General features: G+C 40.4%; 1 protein-coding gene across 3 annotated transcripts in view; it reads left to right on the plus strand.

Moving 5' to 3' along the window:
• The window catches only part of ptch2 (patched 2), a 113,977-nt gene extending 105,533 nt beyond the window's left edge, over nucleotides 1–8,444 (plus strand). For all 3 annotated transcript variants that reach the window (XM_059984104.1, XM_059984105.1, XM_059984106.1), the window contains exons 23-24: nucleotides 642–1,196; nucleotides 2,855–8,444. In XM_059984104.1, the coding sequence (XP_059840087.1) occupies nucleotides 642–1,196 (555 nt within the window). In that variant the 3' untranslated portion in view covers nucleotides 2,855–8,444. The remainder of the gene's footprint in view (nucleotides 1–641; nucleotides 1,197–2,854) is intronic.
• Nucleotides 8,445–23,931: the final 15,487 nt, after the last annotated feature.

A 23,931-nucleotide genomic window follows, 5' to 3' on the forward strand; every position in this document is an offset into this window, starting at 1 on the left:
TGAAAGAAACTGAAACATTGCCAATATGAACACTGTACGCTTCAATCGCATTCATATATGTACTGTGTTTATTAATTACTCCATTCTGTCAAAAGACTCTACTCCACCAAATTGCTCATGGAAAATCAGACACACCTGTCTTATGGGAGGGAAGTGAGAGCAGAGAAGGAATATTTGCCTTCCAGAGAAACAAGCAGGTCAAGGCATTGTTGGTGTCCACAGAGAATTTCCCCCAGCTGGCCATCATCTTCCATTGCTAAATGAGTGAATGGCAAGTTACATTTTAACTTGCATTGTTTTTTCTGAAGGCTGAGAAAAGATAGAGAGACTTTGGTTAGAATCTCCTCATTGGTAATTTACAGAAAAAAATTCCATTGAACTAATAATTATGTTTCTTTAACCTTCATATTATTAGAAAATGATCATTCAGCCTATAGAAAATGCGCTGAAAGGCTGCTTTGGGAATTAGTTTCCTTCCCTACAACTGTTGACTAAACTTAAGCAAACACAAATTTCTTAAAGACTGATGAACCTTTTATATAATTTTTAGTTCACAAATCTGTCTAATAAACATAATTTTAAAAAAAGTTTGTTTAGAAAAAAATATTTGTGGGTAATGCTTTTAAAATGTTCTTCGACAGGTTGTGAAGCCATACAAAGATGTTAAGGATTCGACATACAAGAAGAATAATTTAAACTCAAAAGTACCACATCGATCTACTGTTGGTTCTGTTAGTTCTCAACTAGCCTGGCAAGAACCTCAAGACTTAAATCAAATCGCAGGAGAAGGGAGGCAACATTTCTCCAACAATGGACTGCACTGCAGAAGTGATGCTCCACCTATTCAACCTGCCATTTCTTGTAGGAGTCAATATAGATCTCGCAACAATAGGACTCACCACCCAAGGACTACACTCCCAGCGTACTCCACTGGTATGCCTGGATCCAATAACCCTTTCACTACAGTGACTGCCACAGCATCAGTGACACTCTCTGTGCACCCGGGTGTATCACAGACATTTAAAGGATACACACATGAAGGGTTTGAGGACAGCAAGCCAGACTGTTTAGAGGAATTGCACATACCTTCCTCGTATGTGAATCATGAGGAAGCAATAGACTCCAAACAGGAAATTTTTGAACGTCAGGATGCTGAATGTGAAGTGAAGAGCATGCAAGCCCCAAGAAGGCATTAGGTAATTAAATTTTTTTTTACTTAAAGGTAAGCAAAGTGAACTGAAAATTTCCTACTTTGAAACAGAATTGATCAATTATCAATTATGACTAAAAGATAAATAGGTTTTGGTGTCCCAGGTTCAAAGCTACAATGTCAGTTTACTTTTGAAATTCTGTGCCAACATTGATTTAAATTCCCAGGCTTCCCAACCACTCATTTTTTGTTCCATCTTCATGTACTTAAACATTACATTTCCATTGGCCTCAGAGACAGGAACTAGAGTCATCCCATGTAAAACGATATATGACCACATTTCTTAGCATTGGGGATGCCATCCATAGAACACTACAGCACAGTACAAGCCCTTCAGCCCTCCATGTTGTGCCGACCCATATAATCCTTAAAAAAAACTACTAAACCCACACTACCCCATAGCCTTCCATTTTTCTTTCATCCTTGTGCCTGTCCAAGAGGCTCTTAAATACCCCTAATGTTTTAGCCTCCACCACCATCCCTGGCAAGTCATTCCAGGTACTCATAACCCTCTGTGTAAAAAAACTTACCCCTGATGTCTCCCCTAAACTTTAATTTTGTACATATGCCCTCTGGTGTTTGCTATTGGTGCCCTGGGAAACAGGTACTGACTATCCACCCTATCTATGCCTCTCATAATCTTGTAGACCTCTATCAAGTCCCAGTTCTGCTAACCTTGCTTCATATGACTTGTTCTCCAATCCAGGCAACATCCCGGTAAATCTCCTCTGCACCCTCTCCATAGCTTCTACATCCTTCCTATAATGAGGTGACTAGAATTGAACACAATACTCTAAGTGCAGTGTCACCAGAGATATGTAGAGTTGCAACATAACCTCTCTATTCTTGAACTCAATCCCCCTGTTAATGAAGCCTAGCATCCCATAGGCCTTCTTAACTACCCTATCAACCTGTGCAGCGACTTGAGGGATGTATGGATTTGAACCCCAACGTCCCTTTGTTCATCCACACTCTTAAATGTACTCAGTCTTCTGGTTTGTCCTTCCAAAATACACCTCACACTTGTCCGGATTGAATTCCATCTGCCATTTTTCTGCCCAACTCTGCAGCCTGTCTATATCCTCTTGTAACCTTAGACCACCTACAGCTCCATGCACAACTCCTCCAATCTTCGTGTCATCCACAAACTTACTCACCCATCCTTCCGCCTTTACATCCAGGTCATTTATAAAAATCACAAATAGCAGAGGTCCCAGGACAGATCCCTGCGGCACTCCACTAGTTACCAACCTCCGGGCAGAATACTTTCCTTCCACAACTACCCTCTGCTTTCTTCCTTTAAGCCAATTTTTTTATCCAAACATCCAAGGTTCCACTTATCCCATGCCTCATGAATTAGAACTTTTTCCATGGTGGCACAGAAGTCTTCAGTTATTTAAAACAATTATGCATCAATCTCAACAGTACAAAATAACCACAATAGAATTCTGCCCAAATTCAAGAGAAACAAGAGCAAAAATTTTGAATTTTGTTTTTAATGGCATTCTGAGTTCACCGGTATTTGTTATTTTTACTATAATAGAGACACAACTTAAATAGAATGAGGACTGTATTAACAATGGTATCCAATATAACTTTGTATCACTGATATACTTAGCATTCAATTTATTTTTTTCTCTGCAGGTCGCCTCAAATGAATGTGGCAACCAAAGAATGCTTGTGTTCCCCATCATCATCCCATCCCATCCCATCCCATATCCCAAAATCCTCTGGGCTCAAGAAATGTGTAAAACTGCCTATGTACATAAACCTCATGATGGAGACAGGAAGATTTATATTAAAATATTAAGTTGGTGTTTAAATATATTTTAATACTAAAAAAATCAAAATGAAACAAACCTATTTAATGATGTACTGTATACTTCTGTATTATATACTGTGTAAAGCACCAGAAAATTCAGAGTCAGAGTTCTAATGAATGGTAAGATGTGTAGACTGTGTACAATGAAGAGAATTTTTGTAACTTTGGGTACAGATAAATGATAATTGCTTGATTATTTTGCTGCTATGCTTTTTAAAACTTAAAAGTTTATATAGATTAGAATCCCTATTCTTTCAGGATTTTCTTTCTATGCAAGTACCTAGTCACTATGAAAGACATTTTGTTTTCAGTTCAGGCAGATTGTGGTGTTTACAGAAGTGACTTGTCTTTCTCACAGGCCTGTGTGTGCGGATGCTTGGGATCGACTATAATTTCATGTAAAATAATTAAACAATAACCACATTTACAGGCAGCCTTTCTGCCGTAATGCAGAATGCTTGTTTACCCTTCTTCCATTGCATTAGTTTCTCCAGCGGATGGTGTCACAGGCATTTGAGCAAAATCATGATCTAGGAACTAGACCGTTGGCAGCAGGAATGGCAATGTGATGCTGAAGGCAGCCACTATTTTGCATTACAAAATGGCTCCTACTAATTGTTGGCTCTTTTGGTTGCTCACTAAGGCTGATCCTGCTGAAATTTGAATCTGGGCTTCCTTGGAGGGCTTAGTGACCGTCCTACTACAGTTCAGAACAATCTCAAACCCAACCCTGGCATTTGCTAAGTTAGTTGATGTAAACAAAGGCTGGTGATAGTATGACAGAAATGGTATATAAGCTCTCTGAGCACTTGGTGTCCTGTGTACTCATTGTTATCTGGAGATCCTAGCAGGAGAAGATAGGATTCAGCTCAGTAATGATGCACAATGTGGCAAACAACTTGTCCAAGCCCAATGCTAAACCCTTAAATGAACAAGTTGGTAAAGGGTAGTTGACTTGCATGGAAAAAGAGCACAGCAGGCAAAACTTCAGGAAGGAAAGAAAGACAAAGAAACTGACATTGCTTTTTAACGGTGTGAGAAACTATGTGTAAGCTACTCAGAGGAAGTCATGGTGAGCTGTTGTACCTAAAGCAAATTCATGGGCATTTCATTCAATGCAATTCAATGCATCAAAGTTCATACCTGACAAAATGATTAATACAAAAAAATTGTACAAGGGCACAAGCAGGGAAAAGTACAAGGATCGACAGGGCAGGAAATCAATAAAATACCTCATCTGAAAATTGATTTTTTTCCCTATATATTTAAAATGTTCTCAGCTCCAGGTCAGAATGGGTGCACTCAATACCCAAAAGTACATGTCAACTAAAATTCAAAATGAGCACCCTGCTTAATTTTTTTAAAAGTAAAGTTTTTAGAGGTTAACTATTAAATCTCCATATATCATTAGATTCTTTCTATAGTCATCAATTCTACATAAAATAATTAAGTTACCTTTGTCCTTTTGTTCGCTGAGCTAGAGTTCCACGAGTCCCCTTCAACATGGCATTCTTCCATGTATGACTGGTGACGGAAGAGTGTCAGTAAGCTATTAGATGTGGAGCTCCCAGTTAAACTTAAGTCTTTCCTCATCTGACAGACACACATACAGAAATTGCTGAAAAATGATCTGATGAAGAAGCCCTTGAGAATTTTTGCACTGAACCGGCTTCTCCCTGGAAAAGGGAAGACTGAGTGATGGAGTTCTATAAAATGACAGCAAGAGTTTATCTGGGTAGGCACACCAATATTACCAATTCTGACAGGGTCAAAGATGAGAGACCACGAAGACAAGAGAGTCACTAATAAATTCAGTATTAGAGTTTGATTATTTTAACCCAGAGAAGGGTACAAATATGGAACGTGATCATGTTGGATAAATAAAGGGAAACAATATACTGTATGTCTAACAGAATCAGATTTATTATCACTGATTTATATGACATGAAATTTGTTTTGTGGCAGCAGTAGAGTGCAAGATATAAAATTATTATAAATTACCAAAGTAAATAAAGACTAAAAAAAAGAGGAATAACAAGGTTAAAGGGACATCATGATTGGCCTTTGAGAGAAAGGGGAAAAAATATATATTTTGATAGGTGAGATAAAACGCTGTGGAGAGTCACTACTGGCAAAAACACATTCATCCACGTGACCTGTTCCTGTGTAGTGAATTCCACGTAATTCCCTCAGCTAGCCGAGGGGAGCCGTGTTACATTTTAACAGTCTCAGCATGGTCTCAGCTAATTTAGCATGGTTAGCGATCAACTCATGATCTAAAGAGCTCAGCAGGTTAGTGCCTTAATTACCTGAGCAATTAGGACAACTTCAACCTTCTTTTTCCCCAAATGCTTTAAATGCCACGCACCATCCCGTTTCCTCTTGCTCCGGATCAGGAGCACGGGCTGTTCTGTCAGCATTATTCAGTGGAATGTGAGTGATTTCAGGATATTTAACATTGCTTTTCCCACTACTAGAAGTGCTATAATGCTTATGACCAGTAAGCCATGCATGATGGTAACTGTGATTAATCACAACGAATTTGAGATTTTGTTGCATTGTGCACTTCGTTCTGTGTAACTGGACTATCTGTAAGCATTTCAACCCCTTTCTGAGAAAGGGAGGACACTTATTTCCACTCTGTTGACACTGGGTTGCCCAATAACATCTTCTCTTTCCCCTTATACTGTGAGAAACTGCATACTTACTCCCTTATAAGTAGATATTTGAGTATTTGTAATCTAAAGTTTCTCTGTTTCTGCAACATCAGTGTGAGATGTTTGCAATATAGCACACTTAAAGGGGCTAATTTTCCACCTACACTCCATTTCCATTCTGTTACTTTTCACTTTTGGCTTAACATTTTCTCAAAGAACTTAGCAGTCACAGGTCGATGCAAATAATTATGCTCCTAGTTTGCAGCCCTTCTCCTAGGCAACTCTTGATGCTGCAATGAGGCCCGTTACTAAGATGTGCACAATTGTCTCCTCTCCCAGATCAGACTTAACCTGTTCTGAATTTCCTCTCCTGTTCAAAAAAAAGGTTCAAAATGCAAGCTTCCAAACTAGTAATCGATTATTCCAACAGTTTGAATGATATTGCTCCCACCTAAGGAGTGATATATTCGAATAATGTGTGCAGAGGATTGAGTAATGCAGAGGGAGCCCATTTTTGTCTTTCAACAGAATGAGATGCTAAATGTTCGTATTATTTTCATTTGTCATTTTTGCCCCAGTGTGTATGTTCACAGAACATGCAGCCATTATTTTCATTGCAAACATTTTAAGTGCCAAGTGTTCCTTTCCCTAACCAGACTGAAGAGAGTGGATATTCATTGCCAGTAAAACGAATGAATGGAAGTGTTTTAAATGAATAGTGTTGATTGTTGTTATTGGTGGTGTTATATTTATATTTTTGTACAATATGGAAAAGAAAACAGTGTTTGTCACGGAGGTATTTAACCATATCGCTCTGGATCGTGCATTGACTCACATGATTTGAAATCTGTAGGATGTCACAGTATATTGATTTTGCAATTTGTGCCATAACTCCAAGTACAGATCACTTGTGCTGACTGGTCTCAGTTCTGTTGAAATAAATGATGGGCTTACAGATGGCTGTCTAATCATCTCCATTCAAGAGATCCAAGCAATTTCACACTTTTTTTTAAAAACTGCAGACTATTAATAGATTAAATGAAATTGAGTGCTTCCATTTTCAACATTTTTTTCCACGACCAGTTCTGTTAATTTTGCTAAATTGTTCTTTTTTGTATCTTATTTCACGCCTTCATAATTTTCCTCAGGTTGGGTAACTTGGACCTATTAACTACCGATTTGTCAACAGCCCTATCACTTGGATGAACTCTTTAAATTAAAACCCCTTATAGACTTGATCCATCAGGTGGCTACTTCTCCTTTGGTTTGCCATCTGAAATTATCCATTTAAATGCATCCTGGTTTTCAATTTACTAAAAAACATTGGTGGAATTTACAAAACAATAATTTATTGTCTTTCATTTGGTTTTTAATATTTCTTGCAATAAGACGCAAGAACTAATTATGGTAGCACTCTAGAATAGTAAATATTTTTACAATGTCCTTAATTAATTAATATTAAATCTGCTTCTTTGCTGTTCCTCCAGTCGTCTGGTTTTAAAATGTTCCTTCATGTAAGATCCCCTGAAAATATAAAATCTTCCATCCCTCTTCTGAAAGACAATTTCAACATGAATGGAACAGAAGATACATTTTGTATGCAGGAGTAGAAATGGCAAATTCGTGAGTCCTGTGATCTTACAGCCCCTAAAATTCTCCCAAATCCCATTTTAAGAAACTTATGTTCTAGCTCTGGTATCTGGCTAATCATGTGGAGGGCCACCAGGACCACTGGAAAGGGGCTGCAAGTACAATTTCAATCATCAGTTACAGTAATGATGTAAGAAAACATTCCAAACTCTCTTCTCCCAAGTGGATGGAGAGCAACAGTTTGTGTTCTATTTAAGTATAGGAGTGAGGGAGCACTGAGAAGTCTTGTTAACTGTAATATTTCATCCTGCCAATTACTAAAGGAACTGCAGCACAGAAATACGCATCTGTGCCTGCTGGTGCTAGCTCTGTGTTTACATCCTTTGTCCAATTGTGAGCATGGTTGCCGATCCAGAGTTTTAAGGATTGAGCACTGTGATTGGTCTAATCACTGCCATTCCAACAAATGCAGGGAATTTTGCTTTTGTTTTCTCTCTTGAATTTTTTTTTACAAATGTGTTGAAGCAAAAGGGGCTGCTTCAAATTGGGGGAAGAATTGTCAGTGGATAAATGCTGTATCTGTCTAAAGTGTGAGGGGGTGGCTGAAGGAAAAAACTTTTAATTGTAGGATCCAGTAGAATAAAAGTGTCTTGTTTCTTTCTGTGAAATAAAATCTTGTAAATGGTAGTTACTGTAGTAGAAAAGAAAAAATATACCCACCACATGAAAAAAATCTAATCTGTTCATGGGGGCTTTTTTTGGTTGTTGGGTATATGTAATCAGTTAAACTATTGTATGCCATATAAGTTATTTATATAAATTTTTATTTTTGTAGTTGTACAGAAGTAGCCATCTGACTGAAGTATATTTTTAAAGAGTAAATATATATTATTATATTATATATTGTTAATTGGGTTCATTACTAAGGTCTGGTGGCACGCCTCTTGTATACATCTGCAGAGTGAAGGATGTGTACTAAACTGTTACTGTCTGTGTTGTCATCTTGTTACTGCTCCTCACACCCTTCCCATTCCTGTTCAATGAGGTGATGAATTGGAAATCTGGACACTGTGACCAATAAGCCTGCTCCTTGTGACTGTAATACTGCCATGTTTAGTCTCCAGCACAATAGGAGATTAACTAACAAAATAAAAATAAACATGAACCATTTAATCGAACGGTTGTCCTTTGTGCTTTATTACACTGTTTGGGGAATCATCAGAACAACTCATTCAGCATTATTCTAAACATCATGTGGCACTTTCTAATTACTGAATGTTCTATAACAAATCAGAGTGAGAAAATTCTGTTACTTTTCTCAGGTACAGCCACTAAGCAAGGAAAACTGTTCATGATTGTTTAATTCTCTGAACACTTGAAGATTTATTTTCAGAGATTTATTTGGAGATACTGCACCAAACAAGCACAGCAACCCACTATTTAGCACCAACCTAATCACAGGACAATTTACAATCATCAATTAACCAGTACATCTTTGAACTGTGGAAGAAAACCCTTGCAATTCGTGGGGAGAACGTACAAACTTATTACAGACAATGCCAGAATTGAAATCTGAACCCTGACCTCCTGACCCATAATAGTGTCATGCTAACCATTATACTATCATGGTGCTCTTCTTCACCCATATTAAGCCTATACAAGCCCTGTGGAGAAATCTCCAAATTCACATGCTGATTGTAACCTTTCAAGTCATAAGCTATCATTCACACTAGTTCAAAGATATAAATTACTGTATGTAGAATCATAGATTATTACTGCACAGAAACAAGCCATTCAATCCTTCCAGTCTATGCTGAGCTATGATTAGGCTGAGTACCACTGATCTGCACCCGACCCATAGCCCTCCATACCCCTCCCATTCATGTACCTATCCAAATACTGTATGTTTTAAATGTTGAATTGAACCCGCATCAACCACTCCCACCGGCAGTTCGTTACACACTCTCACCACCCTCTGAGCAAAGAAGTTTCCCTTAAACACTTTTCACCCTTAACCCATGATCTCCAGCTCTCGTCTCGGTTTCACTTGTACTTCACTTTAAATTGATCTGTACTGTGCAATCTTATCGACAACCTTTGTTGGCTATGGGTGAAGGCAAAGTGAAACTCGGGATCAGAATCCAGAATGGAAATGCAACACCTGGGAGTGAAATGTAGACAATCTCTATCAGCGCTAACTTTTCAAAGTCAGTGATTTCTTCCATATTCCATTTGTGAGATTGGATGAAATGTTGGGAGAACATATGGAACATCTGGTTTTCAAATCTCACCAGAAGCTGATTGATCAGTGAGTTCCTTCATGAGTGATGCTTTCTTTGATGGATTGTTGCCCAGAGCCCAGGAACAAATAGCTTATACTTGATGAGCTGCCTGGCAGAAGTGATATCATCTCTCCAGTTCACAATATGTTCTGGAGGAACAGGTGAAATTGTTTGTTTGGAAGTCATCCATCTGCCATGTACAATAAAATAATAATAATTTACCTCAGATCTAACGTCCTCAGATCATCCCAAATCAACACGCTACCCTCAAAATACTTTTTGAATTAGGTGACTGTTGTAATTTTAGGAAATCCAAAAATCAATCAGATCGTAAAAAGCTATGAAATGTTTGAATTTGTGATGTTGTTTGAAGATTAAGTGAGGAACAGAGCACTGTTTCTTTAAGCACTATTCTTGGATCCTCTGTGACCAATGTGAGAGGCAGATGAAGCTGCCCCAGTTTAAGGCCTCAGCTGAAAGACAGCACCTCCGACATCACCGCAGTTCATCACCTACTGTTTTTTAGGTGCACCTGCACTAGTCTGATGGATCTACTGCCAGAAACAGTACACCTGGAGCTGCCTACACTTGAATTTTCAGATATCCTGCTAAAGGACTCATTCAGAAAGCCAAAGACATTTTTAAAAAATAATTCTTATGGATAACTGTACATAGTTGGCCATCAAGGTTCTGAGGTAGTTTTGTTTCCTCTGATGCATATATGGCCTAATGAAAGGCACAATGAACAGTATTTAATAATAGTATTCACTAAGTTCAACAATACAGTGTAGGATACTGTGACCCAGCTGACATTCCAAAGCTGCTTAAGCTTCAATATAATGGTTTATAGCATTGCAGGCTGATTGGATTTTTGGCTTGTAGCACTCTGCCGGGCATTTTGTTATCACATCTGGTATCCTGTGACCTTTTCAACACATACCCTCTACATGCCATCCAGTTGTCCAGAACTGCTCCACAGCTGCAGCGGATAATTACTGGGAAGCATTCTATTAGTTGTCGAGAGTGTACTGCAGGATTAGCTGTCATTCCTGGCATTCCCACCACAGCTGACGTGCAGCCTACAAACACACCACCCTTAGAACATCAATGATAATTCAGTGTAGAGGAAAAATATACTGAAAGCAAATCGACATGATTATTCAGTTAGTCACACTTGTGCATAGCTCTTAGTGACCTTTAGAGAGAGAGAGAGAGAGTGTGTGTGTAATTGTGTGAGCACATGTGCATGCATGCACCTGCAACAGTTGAAGTTCTTAAGCAGCAGTACGAGGTATTACTACTAATCATCCATCGTGGCTCAAGAACCATCAGGCTCCTGAACCAGCATGGATAACTTCACTCAGCTCAATGCTGAACTGATTCCACAAACTATCGACTCATTTTCAGGGACTCTACAGTTTGGGTTCTCAGTAGTATGTATCTATGTATGTATTTATGTTTTTGTGTATTTGCACAGTTTGTTTTCTTTGACACTTTGGTCATTTGACAATTTTTGTGTTTCTTTGTTCTACTGTGAATACCTGGAAGAAAATGAATCTCAGGGTAGTACATGGTGACATTTACAAACTTTGATACTTGGTTTAATAATGACTTTGAAATTGGTTGCAAGACTGCAGATGCCGAAAATTTGAAAGTAAAATAAATTTTCAAAGTACTCTAAAGGTCACTCTGCAGGATAATAACCCTTCCTTAGAACTGGGAGGCACAAGTATCTCATATTGTAAGGTCTAGGGAAACTGGGAAGGGAAAGGAAGGACAGAGGTTATTATTAGGGTGGTTGCACTTCTCCTCAACCCCACTGAAGAGTCCTGGAGCTGAAATATTTCCAGAAGCTGATGGGATTGTCCCTGAAGTTTCTGTTTTAATTCCATCTCTCCTCTGTTCTCAGTTGTGTACTGGCCATGGCATTCAGATAGTTGAAGGTTCAAGTTTCAAGCTAGGAAACTGAACACTATACTGTGCAGCAAAGGGGGGGTTGGTGTACACAGATAGCAATACTGTCCTTCCAAGGAGTCTTGGAAGGCTCAGGAGAGATACAATGGCAACTGTTTCAATATGCAGGGGAGCTATTGGCCGATGTTTAACATTTAGTGAAGGTCACCAGAAATAGATCATCTGATCATTATTACCACATAGCTATTTGCTATCAACAATTTGGCAATTGGATGCTTCCGTCCCAACTTTCAACACAAGCTTGGTGGCAAATAGGTTGGTGGTTTTTATGCATATACAGTAAGTGCATCTTTGGCTGGTAAAGTGATTTGGGCCTTTCAAAGCACGTCTTCCCATCACACCCAACAATATGCATGTATTACCATAGCATTAGAGAGGGATAGGAACAAATAAGTTAGGGTAACATTTAATTGGAGTAAGGGGAAATATGAGGCTACCAGGCAGGAACTTGGAATCATATACTGGAAATAAATGTTCTCAGGGAAATGTACGGAAGAAATGTGGTAAATGTTCAGGGGATATTTGCGTGGGGTTCCGAGTAGGTACCCCACACAATGAGATGTGGAAAGGATAGTAGGGTACAAGATCCATGGTGTACAAAGGCTGTTGTAAAGAAGAAAAGAAGAGTTTACAAAAGGTTCAAAAACAGGTAATGATAGGAATCTAGAAGATTATAAGGCTAGCAGGAAGGAGCTTAGAATGAAATTAGGAGAGCCAGAAGGGGCCATGAGAAGCCCTTGGCGGACAGGATTAAGGAAAACCCCAAGGCATTCAACAAGTATGTCAAGAGTAAGAGGATAAGATGTGAGAGAATAGGACCAATCTAGTGTGACAGTGGAAAAGTGTGTATGGAACCGGAGGAGATAGCGGAAGTAGTTAATGAATACTTTGCTTCAGTATTTAACTATGAAAAAGGATCTTGGCAATTGTAGGATGACTTGCAGTTGACTGAAAAGCTTCAGCATGTAGATATTAAGAAAGAGGATGTGCTGGAGCTTTTGGAAAACATCAAGTTGGTTAAGTCACTGGGACCAGATAGGATGTACCCCAGGCAAGTGGGAGGCAAGTGAGGAGGTTGCTGAGCCTCTGGCAATGATCATTGCATCATCAATGAGGATGGGAGAGGTTCCGGAGGATTGGAGGGTTGCAGATGTTGTTCCATTATTCAAGAAAGGGAGAAGGGATAGCCCAGGAAATTATAGACCAGTGAGTCTTACTTCAGTGGTTGGTAAGTTGATGGAGAAAATCCTGAGAGGCAGGATTTATGAACATTTGGAGAGGCATAATATGATTAGGAATAGTCAACATGGCTTTGTCAAGGGCAAAGTGCCTTAGGAGCCTGATTGAATTTTTTTGAGGATGTGACTGATGAAGGTAGAGCCGTAGATGTAGTGTATATGGATTTAAGCAAGGCATTTGATAAGGTACCCCATGCACAGTTTGAGAAATTAAGGAAGCATGGGATCCAAGGGGACATTGCTTTGTGGATCCAGAACTGGCTTGCCCACAGAAGGCAAAGAGTGGTTGTAGATGGGTCATATTCTGCATGGAGGTCGGTCACCAGTGGAGTGCCTCAGGGATCTATTCTGGGACCCTTACTCTTCATGATTTTTATAAATGACCCGGATGAGGAAGTGGAGGGATGGGTTAGTAAATTTGCTGATGATACAAAGTTTGGAGGTGTTGTGGATAGTGTGGAAAACTGTCAGAGGTTACAGCGGGACATTGATAGGATGCAAAATTGTGCTGAGAAGTGGCAGGTGGAGTTCAACCCAGTTAAGTGTGAGGTGATTCATTTTGGTAGGTCAAATATGATGGCAGAATATAGCATTAATGGTAAGACTCTTGGCAGTGTGGAGGATCAGAGGGATCTTGGGGCCCAAGTCCATAGGACACTCAAAGCTGCTACACAGGTTGACTCGGTTATTTAGAAGGCATACAGTGTATTGGCCTTCATCAATCGTGGGATTGAGTTTAAGAGCTGAGAGGTAATGTTACAGCTATATAGGACCCTGGTCAGACTCCACTTGGAGTGCTGTGCTCAGTTCTGGTCACCTCAGTACAGGAAGGATGTGGAAAACATAGAAAGAGTGCAGAGGAGATTACAAGGATGTTGCCTGGATTGGGGAGTGTGCCTAATGAGAAAAGGTTGAGTGAACTCAGCTTATTCTCCTTGGAGCAACGGAGGATGAGAGGTGACCTGATGGAGGCTGAATTGGCTAGCACGAGAGGGCATAGTTTTAATGAGCTTGGAAGTAGGTACAGGGGAGATGTCAGGGGTAATTTTTTTTTATGCAGAGAGTGGTGAGTGTGTGGAATGGGCTGCCGGCGACAGTGGTGGAGGTGGAAACGATGTCTTTTAAGAGTCTCCTGGATGGCTACATGGAGCTTAGAAAAATAGAGGGCTATGGGTAAGCCTAGGTAGTTCTAAGGTAAGGATATGTTTGGCACAGCTTTGTGGGCTGAAGGGCCTGTATTGTGCTGTAGGTTTTCTATGTTTCTATGTATTCAATGTGAATGCTTACTTTTCAGAACGTGCTCCTGGCCTGAAGGTCAATTGAAATGCCTGGCCTGGTTGGCTGATAACCGAACAAGAGCAAAGACAGGATCTCAGTGTTCCTGAGCTTCCACGTGAACTTTTACACCACAGCCTGCTGGTAAACAACTTTTGTCAATGCTGTCAATCTTCTGCCTAGGAAATACAGGATGTCTGCTCAAAAGCATACTCTCACAGCATGTCGTGTTTTTATGTTGGTACCAGATGAAAGGAGACATCCCTGAGTAATCAGCAACTGGTGCAGCTCAATAGGCCACACCTGCCATTAACTGTATTTGTGGGCACTGTCACAGCTGTCCGGAGAAGAGTTGTCAGAGGACCCAGGTCAGTGGAAGGCCAGATGCACACGCACAGATGAAGCATTCTCCATGAGGACACGTGCATGACTATGACACCTATCCCTAGGCATGCTACATCATTCATGGCATGACCTTTCAGAACTGTTGCATATAACTTGGCCCACCCTGCAACATTCAGCAAACAGGAATTCATCTGTTTAGCTCCTCCATTAGTTACTGATGATGTATGCCCACTCAAGGAACTTCCTTTCCCTTCATGCTCGTCTCTCATTCTTTTTAATCTCTCAACCATTCAGTGTTTTTAGATGCCTGTCTCTGTTCCATCTTAAGAAATTTCAGATTTAAGAAGTACTTAAGTTCTGTAGAACAAGAATTATGTACAAAGCACAGCCATAGAACCTTGGGATCATTCTAGGTTGAGCTCTGTGACAAGTGGGAAAAATGCAAAGAAGTTCTTTGGACACATTAAGGGAACAATTTTCTTCTTCCCTGTAGACCAATCCCAGCTCTGGTACCTTTTCCATTTGACCATTGGCCACCTTGACGTAAATGCCCATGCATTAAACACTAATTAGTAGGTGAACATGTTCTATTAAGTAATGCAGATTATCAGTTAGAACATAGAAATCTACAACACATTACAGGCCCTTCAGCCCACAATGTTGTGCCGACCATGAAACCTACTCTAGAAACTGCCTAGAATTACCCGACCACATGCCCCCCCCCCGTTTTTCTAAGCTCCATGTACCTATTTAAGAGTCTCTTAAAAAGACCCTATTGTATCTGACTCCACCATCATCACTGGCAGTGTATTCCATGCACTTGCCACTCTGTGTGAAAGACTTACCCTGACATCATTTCAGCACTGAGAAAAAGCCTCTGACAATCCACAGGATCAATGCCTCTCATCACCTTTACCAGGTCACAGCTCATCCTCTGTCACTCCAAGGAGGAAAGGTCAAGTTCACTCAACCTATACTCATAAGGCATACTCTTCCTACAGTATCCACATCCTCCCTGTAGTGAGGTGACCAGAACTGAACACAGTACTCCAAGTGGCATCTGACTAAGGTCTTATATGACTGTAACATTACCTCATGGTTCTTGAACTCAATCCCACAGTTGATGAAGGCCAACATATCATGCGCCTTCTTAACAACACTGTCAACCTGCACAGCAGCTTTGACTCGGACCCCAAGATCTCTCTGATGCTCCACACTGGCAAGAGTCTTACCATTAATACTATATTCTGTCTTCATGAGGATCTTTGTTGAAACTTGCCTGAAACTTTAGGAATAACTGTCCTGATGAAGAGGCTCCGCCCAAAACATCAACTTTTTGTTCCACTCCATAGATGCTACTTGACCTGCTAAGTTTCTCCAGCATTTTACTGGAGGAACCCTGAATTTCCAGCATTTACAGAATCTCTTGTATTTAGGAATATCTGTCACCTGTATTGGAACACTTCCCTGTTAACGGTATCTTCCCTATGAATTTTACTCTGAATTTTCTGATCAAATACAAAGTGTACTTAGCTAAATCTGCTTTTGAATCTGTGAATAATGATACAAAAGTGTGACCCAGGAAATTGAGTGCTGTTTGCAACGTATCTTCACTATTAGAACTGACTTTCAAAGGTAGATATAAGTTCCTTGGCCCAGAGTGGATATTCTCCAAGCCCCTCCATAGTGCAATAATTCATACCATGAGCATGAGATGATGGTCAGGAGACATTGAGGAATCTATGGGAAAGCTCTTTGCTTTAAAGAATGACCAGAAAGTTTGAAAAGTAAGTATGGCGTGAACAGGACTGACATTTTCTACAGCATCAGTTTCCCTTGCCCAAGCACGCCGCAGAATCTGGTGAAGTGCTTAGAATGTCCGCTCTAGGAATCAAGCTTCACCGATTACAGTGAAAACATCACTCTGAACACTCATTCTGCACAGCAGAACACGTTTCCTCGTGCCCGCAATGGCAATGACATCCACCTTTTTAAAATGGATACTTTGTCCGCCTTCCCACACACATCCAGACACAGTGAAGTGACTCTCTAACTTCCAAGGCAAGCAAATGCAGTTTGCCACATAATTTAACCCAACAAACAGATCTGTGAGTGACATGCTTTGACATTCTTTCAAAGCAGATGGTTTAATCTAGGTGCTGCAATCTTTTTTAAGGAGCCAGCTTGCAGTCTCAAACATTTGCTTCCAAACAAAAGTAGGGGAGAGACGACAAAAGGACTGACACTTGATCCCCAATCATTACTACTTGGGTGGCCGGGCTGAGTGACTATTATTATGTTGTGAAGAATGGCGCCTGATTTCAGACAACTAGCTGATTTTCCCTCTGGGTAATTATTTTTTTCACTCTTTCATTTTGCTCCTCATTTCCTTCCAGCTTTGTTTCTGCTCTTATTGTGATACGTGACAAAGGGAGGGTTTGACACACTTGCTCACCCTGCCATCCAGGGTGGATTTTGGTAAATAATGATTAACATTTATGCACGGCAATAGAACAGCCAGAGGCCCACATGGTCGAACAGAGACTAGAACGCGTCACCTGGCCAACCTGTCACCAGCTGACAGGTTCTCTTTGTGAACTTACGTGACTTACAAATCACTGCTTTATCGGACAAAGCAATATTAACTTTTACTCTGTAGGAATTGTCACAAATAACACTTGTTTTAAAAAGAACTTCAAAACAAGAGGAAGATCTCTCCCAATGACTGACTGTTTCACACTTAAAAGTATTGAGCTTCCTTAGGCTTCAGGTGCTCTTGGAAATATCCTTTCTGCTTAAGGCTCCTTCCTATTTTGCTGCTTGTGTGTGCCTGGTGAAATGGGGAAATTGAAATCATCCAAAATGAACGCTTGGCTTGTAGAATATGATCATAAGACATAGGAGCAGAATGAGGCCACTCAGCCCATCGTTTTCCCTGCCATTCCATCATCCCTCTCAATGCCATTCTCCTGCCTTTTCTCCTTTTTGATTAACCAAAAACAGCCTCTGTGTTAATTATATTCAATGACTTGTCATCCACTGCCATCCGTGGCAATGAATTCTACAGTTTCGCTACCGTCTGGCTAAAGAAATTACTTCTCATCTTTGTTTGAAATACACATTCCTCTATTCTGAGGCGGTGCCCTCTAGACCTAGACTCACACCCACCATAGGAAACATCTTTTCCACATTCACTCTATCTAGACTTTCAATATTCAATAGGTTTCAATGAGATCTCCGCTTCATTCTTCTAAACTCCAGCAAGTATAGGCTGAGGGCCGTCAAACACACCCCATAAGTTAACCCTTTCACTCCTGGAATCATTCTCCTGAACAACTTCTAGACCCTCTCCAATGCCAAAAGATCTTTTCTTAAATTAGGGGTCCAAAACTGCTTAATAGTGCACAAAGTGTAGTCTGACCAATGCCTTATAAAACATCAACATCACATCCTTGCATTTATATTCTAGTCCTCTCAAAATAAATGCTAATGTTACATTTGCCTTCCTCACCACCGACTCAACCAGCAAATTAATCATTAGGGACTTCTGCACAAGAACTCCCAAGTCCCTTTGCACCTCTGATTTTTGAATTTTCTCCCCATTTAGAAAAGAGTCTATGATTTTATTCCTTTGACCAAAGTGCATGACCATGCAATTCCCTACACTATATTCTATCGGCCACTTCTTTGCCCTTTTTCCCTATCTGTCCAAGTACTTCTGCAGACTTCCTGCTTCCTCAACACTACAGCCCCTCCACCTAACTTTGTATCATCTGCAGAATTGGCCACAAAGCCATCAATTCCGTCATCCAAATCATTGACATATAATATAAAAGGAGCAGGATCATACATCAGGATGCTCTTTAGCTCTACATCTCGGCATTTAATACCATCATCCCCTCAAAACTAATCAATAAGCTTTAATACCTAGGTCTCAATACTTCCCTGTGCAACTGAAACCTCAATTTCCTACTTGCACACACCAGTCATTTTGGAATATCATCTGGGACAAGGCACCGAAGCATTCAGGCTCTCACGACCAGACTATGTAACAGTTTCTTCCCCCAAGCCATTAGACTCCTCAATACCCAGAGCCTGGACTGACACCAACTTACTGTCCTCTACTGTGCCTATTGTCTTGTTTATTATTTATTGTAATGCCTGCACTGTTTTGTGCAGTTTATGCAGTCCGGGGTAGGTCTGTAGTCTAGTGTAGTTTTCTCTGTGTTGTTTTTACATAGTTCAGTGTAGTTTTTGTATTGTTTTATGTAGCACTATGTTCCTGAAAAACATTGTCTCATTTTTACTGTGTACTGTATCAGCAGTTATGGTCGGAGTGACAATAAAAAGTGACTTGACTTCGAACATCTCCACATTCTCCATCAGCACAGGTACACCGCAAGGCTGTGTGCTCAAACCCCTGCTCTACTCCCTTTACATTTATGACGATGTGGCTAAGCGCAGCTCCTATGTTATATTCAAGTTTGCTATCGTAGGCTGAATTAAAGGTGGTGATGAATCACCATATAGGAGTAAGATTGAAAATCTAGCTGAGCAGTGCCACAACCTTTTACTCAATGTCAGCCAGACCAAGGAGCTCATTATTGACCTCAGGAGGAGAAAACCAGAGGTCCATGAACCCATTGTCATTCCAAGATCAGAGGTGGAGAGGGTCAGCAATGTTAAATTACTCAGTGTCATACAGGAGAAAATCTTCAGATGCTGGAAATCAAGGTAACATGCACAAAATGCCGGAGGAACTCAGCAGGCCAGGCAGCATCTGTGGAAAAGAGTAAACAGTTGACGTTTCGGGCCAAGACCTTTCACCAGGACTGGAAAAAGGGGATGAAAAGTGGGAGTAGGGGAGGAAGTAGTAAGAACGTGGGAGGAGGGGAGTTAAAAATGCAGAGCAGTAGGTAATAGGAGAAGCCGGGCGAGGGGAAGGGGTGAGGTAAAGAGCTGGGAAGTTGATTGGAGAAAGAAATAAAGGACTGGACAAGGGGGAATCCGATAGGAGAGGACAGAAGGACATGGGGGAAAGGGAACAGGGAGGAATACCAAAGGGAGGTGATGGGCAGGTAAGCAGATAGAGTGAGAGAAGGAAATGGGAATGTGGAATGGTGAAGGGGGGGGGCAATTAATGGAAGTTTGAGAAATCAATGTTCATGCCATCAATTTGGAAGCTACCCAGACGGAATATAAGGTGCAAACATGAGGAAATTTGCAGATGCTGGAAATTCAAACACGTACACAAAATGCTGGTGGAACACAGCAGGCCAGGCAGCATCTATAGAAGAAGAAGCACTGTCGATGTTTCGGGCCGAGACCCTTCGTCAGGACTAACTGAAACTGAAATATAAGGTGTTTGTCTTCCAACCTGAGTGTGGCCTTATTGTAGCTGTAGAGGACTGACACGTTGGAATGGGAGTTGGAAGTAGAAATGAAGTGGGTGACCCTGCTTTTTCTGACAGACAGAGAATAGGTGCTTGGCAAAGCTGTCTCCCAATCTACGTCAGGTCTCACCGATATACAGGAGGCCACATCAGGAGCACTAGGTACAGTAGATGACCCCAACAGACTCACAGGTGAAGGTGCTGCTTCACCTGGAAGGACTGTTTGGGGCCCTCAGTGGCAGTGAGGGAGAAAGTGTTGGGGAAGCTGTGACATTTGTTCCAATTGCAAGGAGGGAGGTGAGTGGGGAGGGAAGAATGTACAAGGGTGTCATGTAGGGAGCAGCAGAAAGTGGGGGGATAGGGAAAGATGTGCTTGTTGGTGGGGATGGTCACGCGGCAGGAAAAGCAGTCAATTGAATGCGATTACCTGGGTTCCTTAGAGGGTCTGAATCGAGAAGCTTGAATACTGATCTGGATCTCACCACCAATCACATCTTTCCCTCCTTACGCAACTCGCTAGCCCATTCGTCCCTCCTCACTGATCTGCCTCCTGGTACTTAACCTCGCAAGTAGAACAGGTGCCACACCTGCCCCTACACCTCCCTCAACACTCCCATTCAGTACGTTGATAATAAATTTACTTGCAACTTTGAACATTTAAGTTAAGAAAATAATTATTTGAGCTGCTGACACACCAAGCAATTGGTAATTTGGTCTCTACAGCAACTAAGGAATAAGAAGCCTGCTTGCAATTATGCATAGCTTTGGTAACTGCACACACAGAATATTGTGGACTGTTCTGGTGCCATGATGAAGGAAGGATATGCTTACTTTAAAAAGGGATCAATGAGAATTCTCTAGGTTCAATCCTGGGATTATCACTTGAGGAGAGATTGAGAAGCAAGGGCCTATGTTATCTGAAACAGGATCAGGGTCTTAGAGAAACATTTAAAATTTTTAGCCTCCGGTTGTTAAATGTTTGTTTCTTTGATTAATTATATAGTCTTTCTACCGAGAGCCTAATGGCTGTTCACTGTACCCCTCACCTAAGACACTGGGAATGCTCAGAAGGTCAACAGTCTCAAAAAAAAATACACACAATGTTCTTAAAAATTGAAGTACATGAACAGATGAACGTAGTGTAAGAACACCATATCCCTCACCATGTTAATCAAAAGTAGTATTATTACTTTCATAGCTCTTTCATCACTTCATCACAGTGTTTTAGATAAGAAGAAGATCTCCATTTACGTAATGGATAGCACTTAAATTCCAAATGAAAGTGGGATTGCTCAGGTCTTCCTGAAATTTTTAGGGCATCCATTTTGGAGTTACTAAGGGATGGGGTTTTGACCATTTTGAAGGCTTTCATTGGACACTATGCTCATGCTCAGCTTGTGTCTGTATAAAACTGAGCCACGTAGAGGTTGTAACTGAGAAATGTAAAAGTCATATTTCACACAGCGCATTTCCAGTAGAGAGAGAGTCCCGAAGGATCCAAGGGGATTTCGCTCTCCTGACACAACGATTTTTACTTCTTCAACACAAAGATGACAATGAACAATAAACTACAGTTTTAATTATTACAATCACCTAATTAACTTTAACATTTAGAATATAGTAAGTAAATTCACAGAATTCCATATTTACAATTTGCTGACCGGTGGTGTAGTGGCATCAGCGCTGGACTTCGGATCAAGAAGTCCCGAATTCGAATCCGGCTGACTCCCTTGCACAGACCGGCTTTGTCAACGAACGACACAGCATTAAGTTGAACTAAACTGAACAACACTGAATGTTCCTAGATTACTTCAAAGTCTCTGTGGTTTGATGTTTAATATTCTGTGTGTTACTTACTAGTTTTTTGCCGTTTGCATAATTTGTTCTTCCTTTCTTGCACATTGCATGTTTAATGCTTTCTCTGAAAGGGTTCCATGGTGTTTCGTTGTTTCATGACTGCCTGTGATAAGATGAATCTCAGGGTTGTATGCAGACTTTGATAATGAATGTAATTTGAATCTTGGAATAAGGCTCCAATATAAAAGATTGGTGCAGAAAATTAAAATTCATGGTATATGAGGAAACACTTTAGACTACCTGACCAACAGAAGGTTGCCACAAGAATTTGTACTGTGACTCAATACTTTATGATTTATATAAATTATTTGGACAACAAACGCAGAAGGAATGGTTGCTAAATTTATTGTTGACATGAAGTTAAGAAAGCAGGCCGTGCAGAAAAAATAGGAATCCTACAAAGGGCTATGGATAGGTTTAGAGAATGGACAAAGGCATGGCAAAAGGAGTATAATATTGGACAATGTCATGTTGACCACTTTAGCAAGAAAAATTAAAGGACCATTTTATCTAAACTGTGAGAGATTCCAAAACCTCATGAACCAAGGATCTGGATGTTCTGATGCACGACCCACAAAGACTAGTATGTAGGTACTGCGAATAATTAGGATAACTGATAGACAATGTCATTGATCGCTATGGAAATTAGGTATAAAGGTATGGAGGTTATGCTTTAGATTATACAACACTGGTGAGACCACATCTGGAGCACTGTATGCAGTATCATTCTCCTTATTTATATTAATGGACAGGAAGCAATTCAGAGTTTTATGAGATCAATATCATAATTTAGGAAATTATGGAAGAGGTGATAGTGTTGTTTTGAGGTAGGCTTGGACTGACTAGACTGCAGAAAAATAATAAACTTTCCCTCCACAGATGCCACTTATCCGCTGAGTTCCTTCAGCAGTTTATTTTTTTGCTGCAAACTCTTGCATCAACATTCTCATGTGTCGCCATTCTTGTATCTGAAGCTGTTTGGAAGAACAGAAGGAGACAGTTGAATCAAATGAGGCTTTTGTAAAGGTGGAGGTGAGAAGTGTATTTCCGATTGTGGGAGAACTAGATGGTCACAGTGTGAAAATGCCAGCCATTTAAGAGAGAGATAAAGTGACTTTTTTTCCCGACCCACATAAGAACTTAAAAACATAAGAACTAGGAGCAGGAGCAGGTCATCTGGCCCATCAAACTTGATCCACCATTCAATAAGATCATGGCTGACTTGCCATGGACTCAGTTCAACCTACCTGCTTTTTCCCTGTTACCCTTAATGGTCCTGCTATGCAATAATTTATATAACTGCATCTTAAATATATTTAATGAAACAGCCTCTATTTCCATGGGCAGAGAATGCCACAGATTCACTACTCTCTATGAAAAATAGTTTCACCTCAATCTTTAAATCTAAGTCTTTATCCCTGAGTCTATGTCTTTTAGTTCTAGTCTCAAATATCAGTGGAAACAACTCTCCTGCCTCTATCTTATCCATCTCATTGATAATTATATATATTTCGATAAGATCCCCTCTGACTCTTCTGAAATCCAGCAAGAATAGTCACAAGCAACTCAATCTCTCCTCATAGGCTAACTCCCTCAATTCTGGAATCATCTTAGAGAACTTCCTCTGCACTGCCTCCAAAACTAGTCTATTGTTACTCAGGTAAGGAGACTAGAATTACACACAGTACTCCAGGTGTGGCCTCACTATCCCCTGTACGGTTGCAGCACAACCTCCCTGCTCTTAAATTCAATCCCTCCAGCAACAAAGGACTTGATAACCTATTGAACCTGCAAACTAACCTTTTCAGATTCATGCACAAGCATGCCCAAGTCCTTCTGTGCAACTGAGGTCTTTCACTGTTTAAATAATAATCTGTTCTTCTATTTTCCCTTCCAAAGTGGATGACCTCACATTTACCAGCATTGTACATCATTTTCCAGACCCCATTCACTTATCTATAGCTCTCTGCATCCTCTGCACAATTTGCTTTTCCACTCAATCTAATATCATCTGCAAACATGCTACACTTGTTATCCTCTTCCAAATTATTAATGCATATCATAAACAGTGGCAGGCCCAGCACCAACCCCACTGACAGCCAACCAGAGAAACACCTAATTATCCCAAGTATCTGCCTTTTATTAGTTAATCAATCCCATATCTATGTTAATAGATTAATTCCCAATTCCATGCATTGCTATCTTATGGATAAGTCTTTATGCTACATTTTATGGAATGCTTTCTGGAAATGGACATGAATCTTTGGAAGTTTCTTCCTTAGAGTGTA

This window comes from Hypanus sabinus, chromosome 11 (genome assembly GCF_030144855.1).
Source record: "Hypanus sabinus isolate sHypSab1 chromosome 11, sHypSab1.hap1, whole genome shotgun sequence".
NCBI lineage: Eukaryota > Metazoa > Chordata > Chondrichthyes > Myliobatiformes > Dasyatidae > Hypanus > Hypanus sabinus.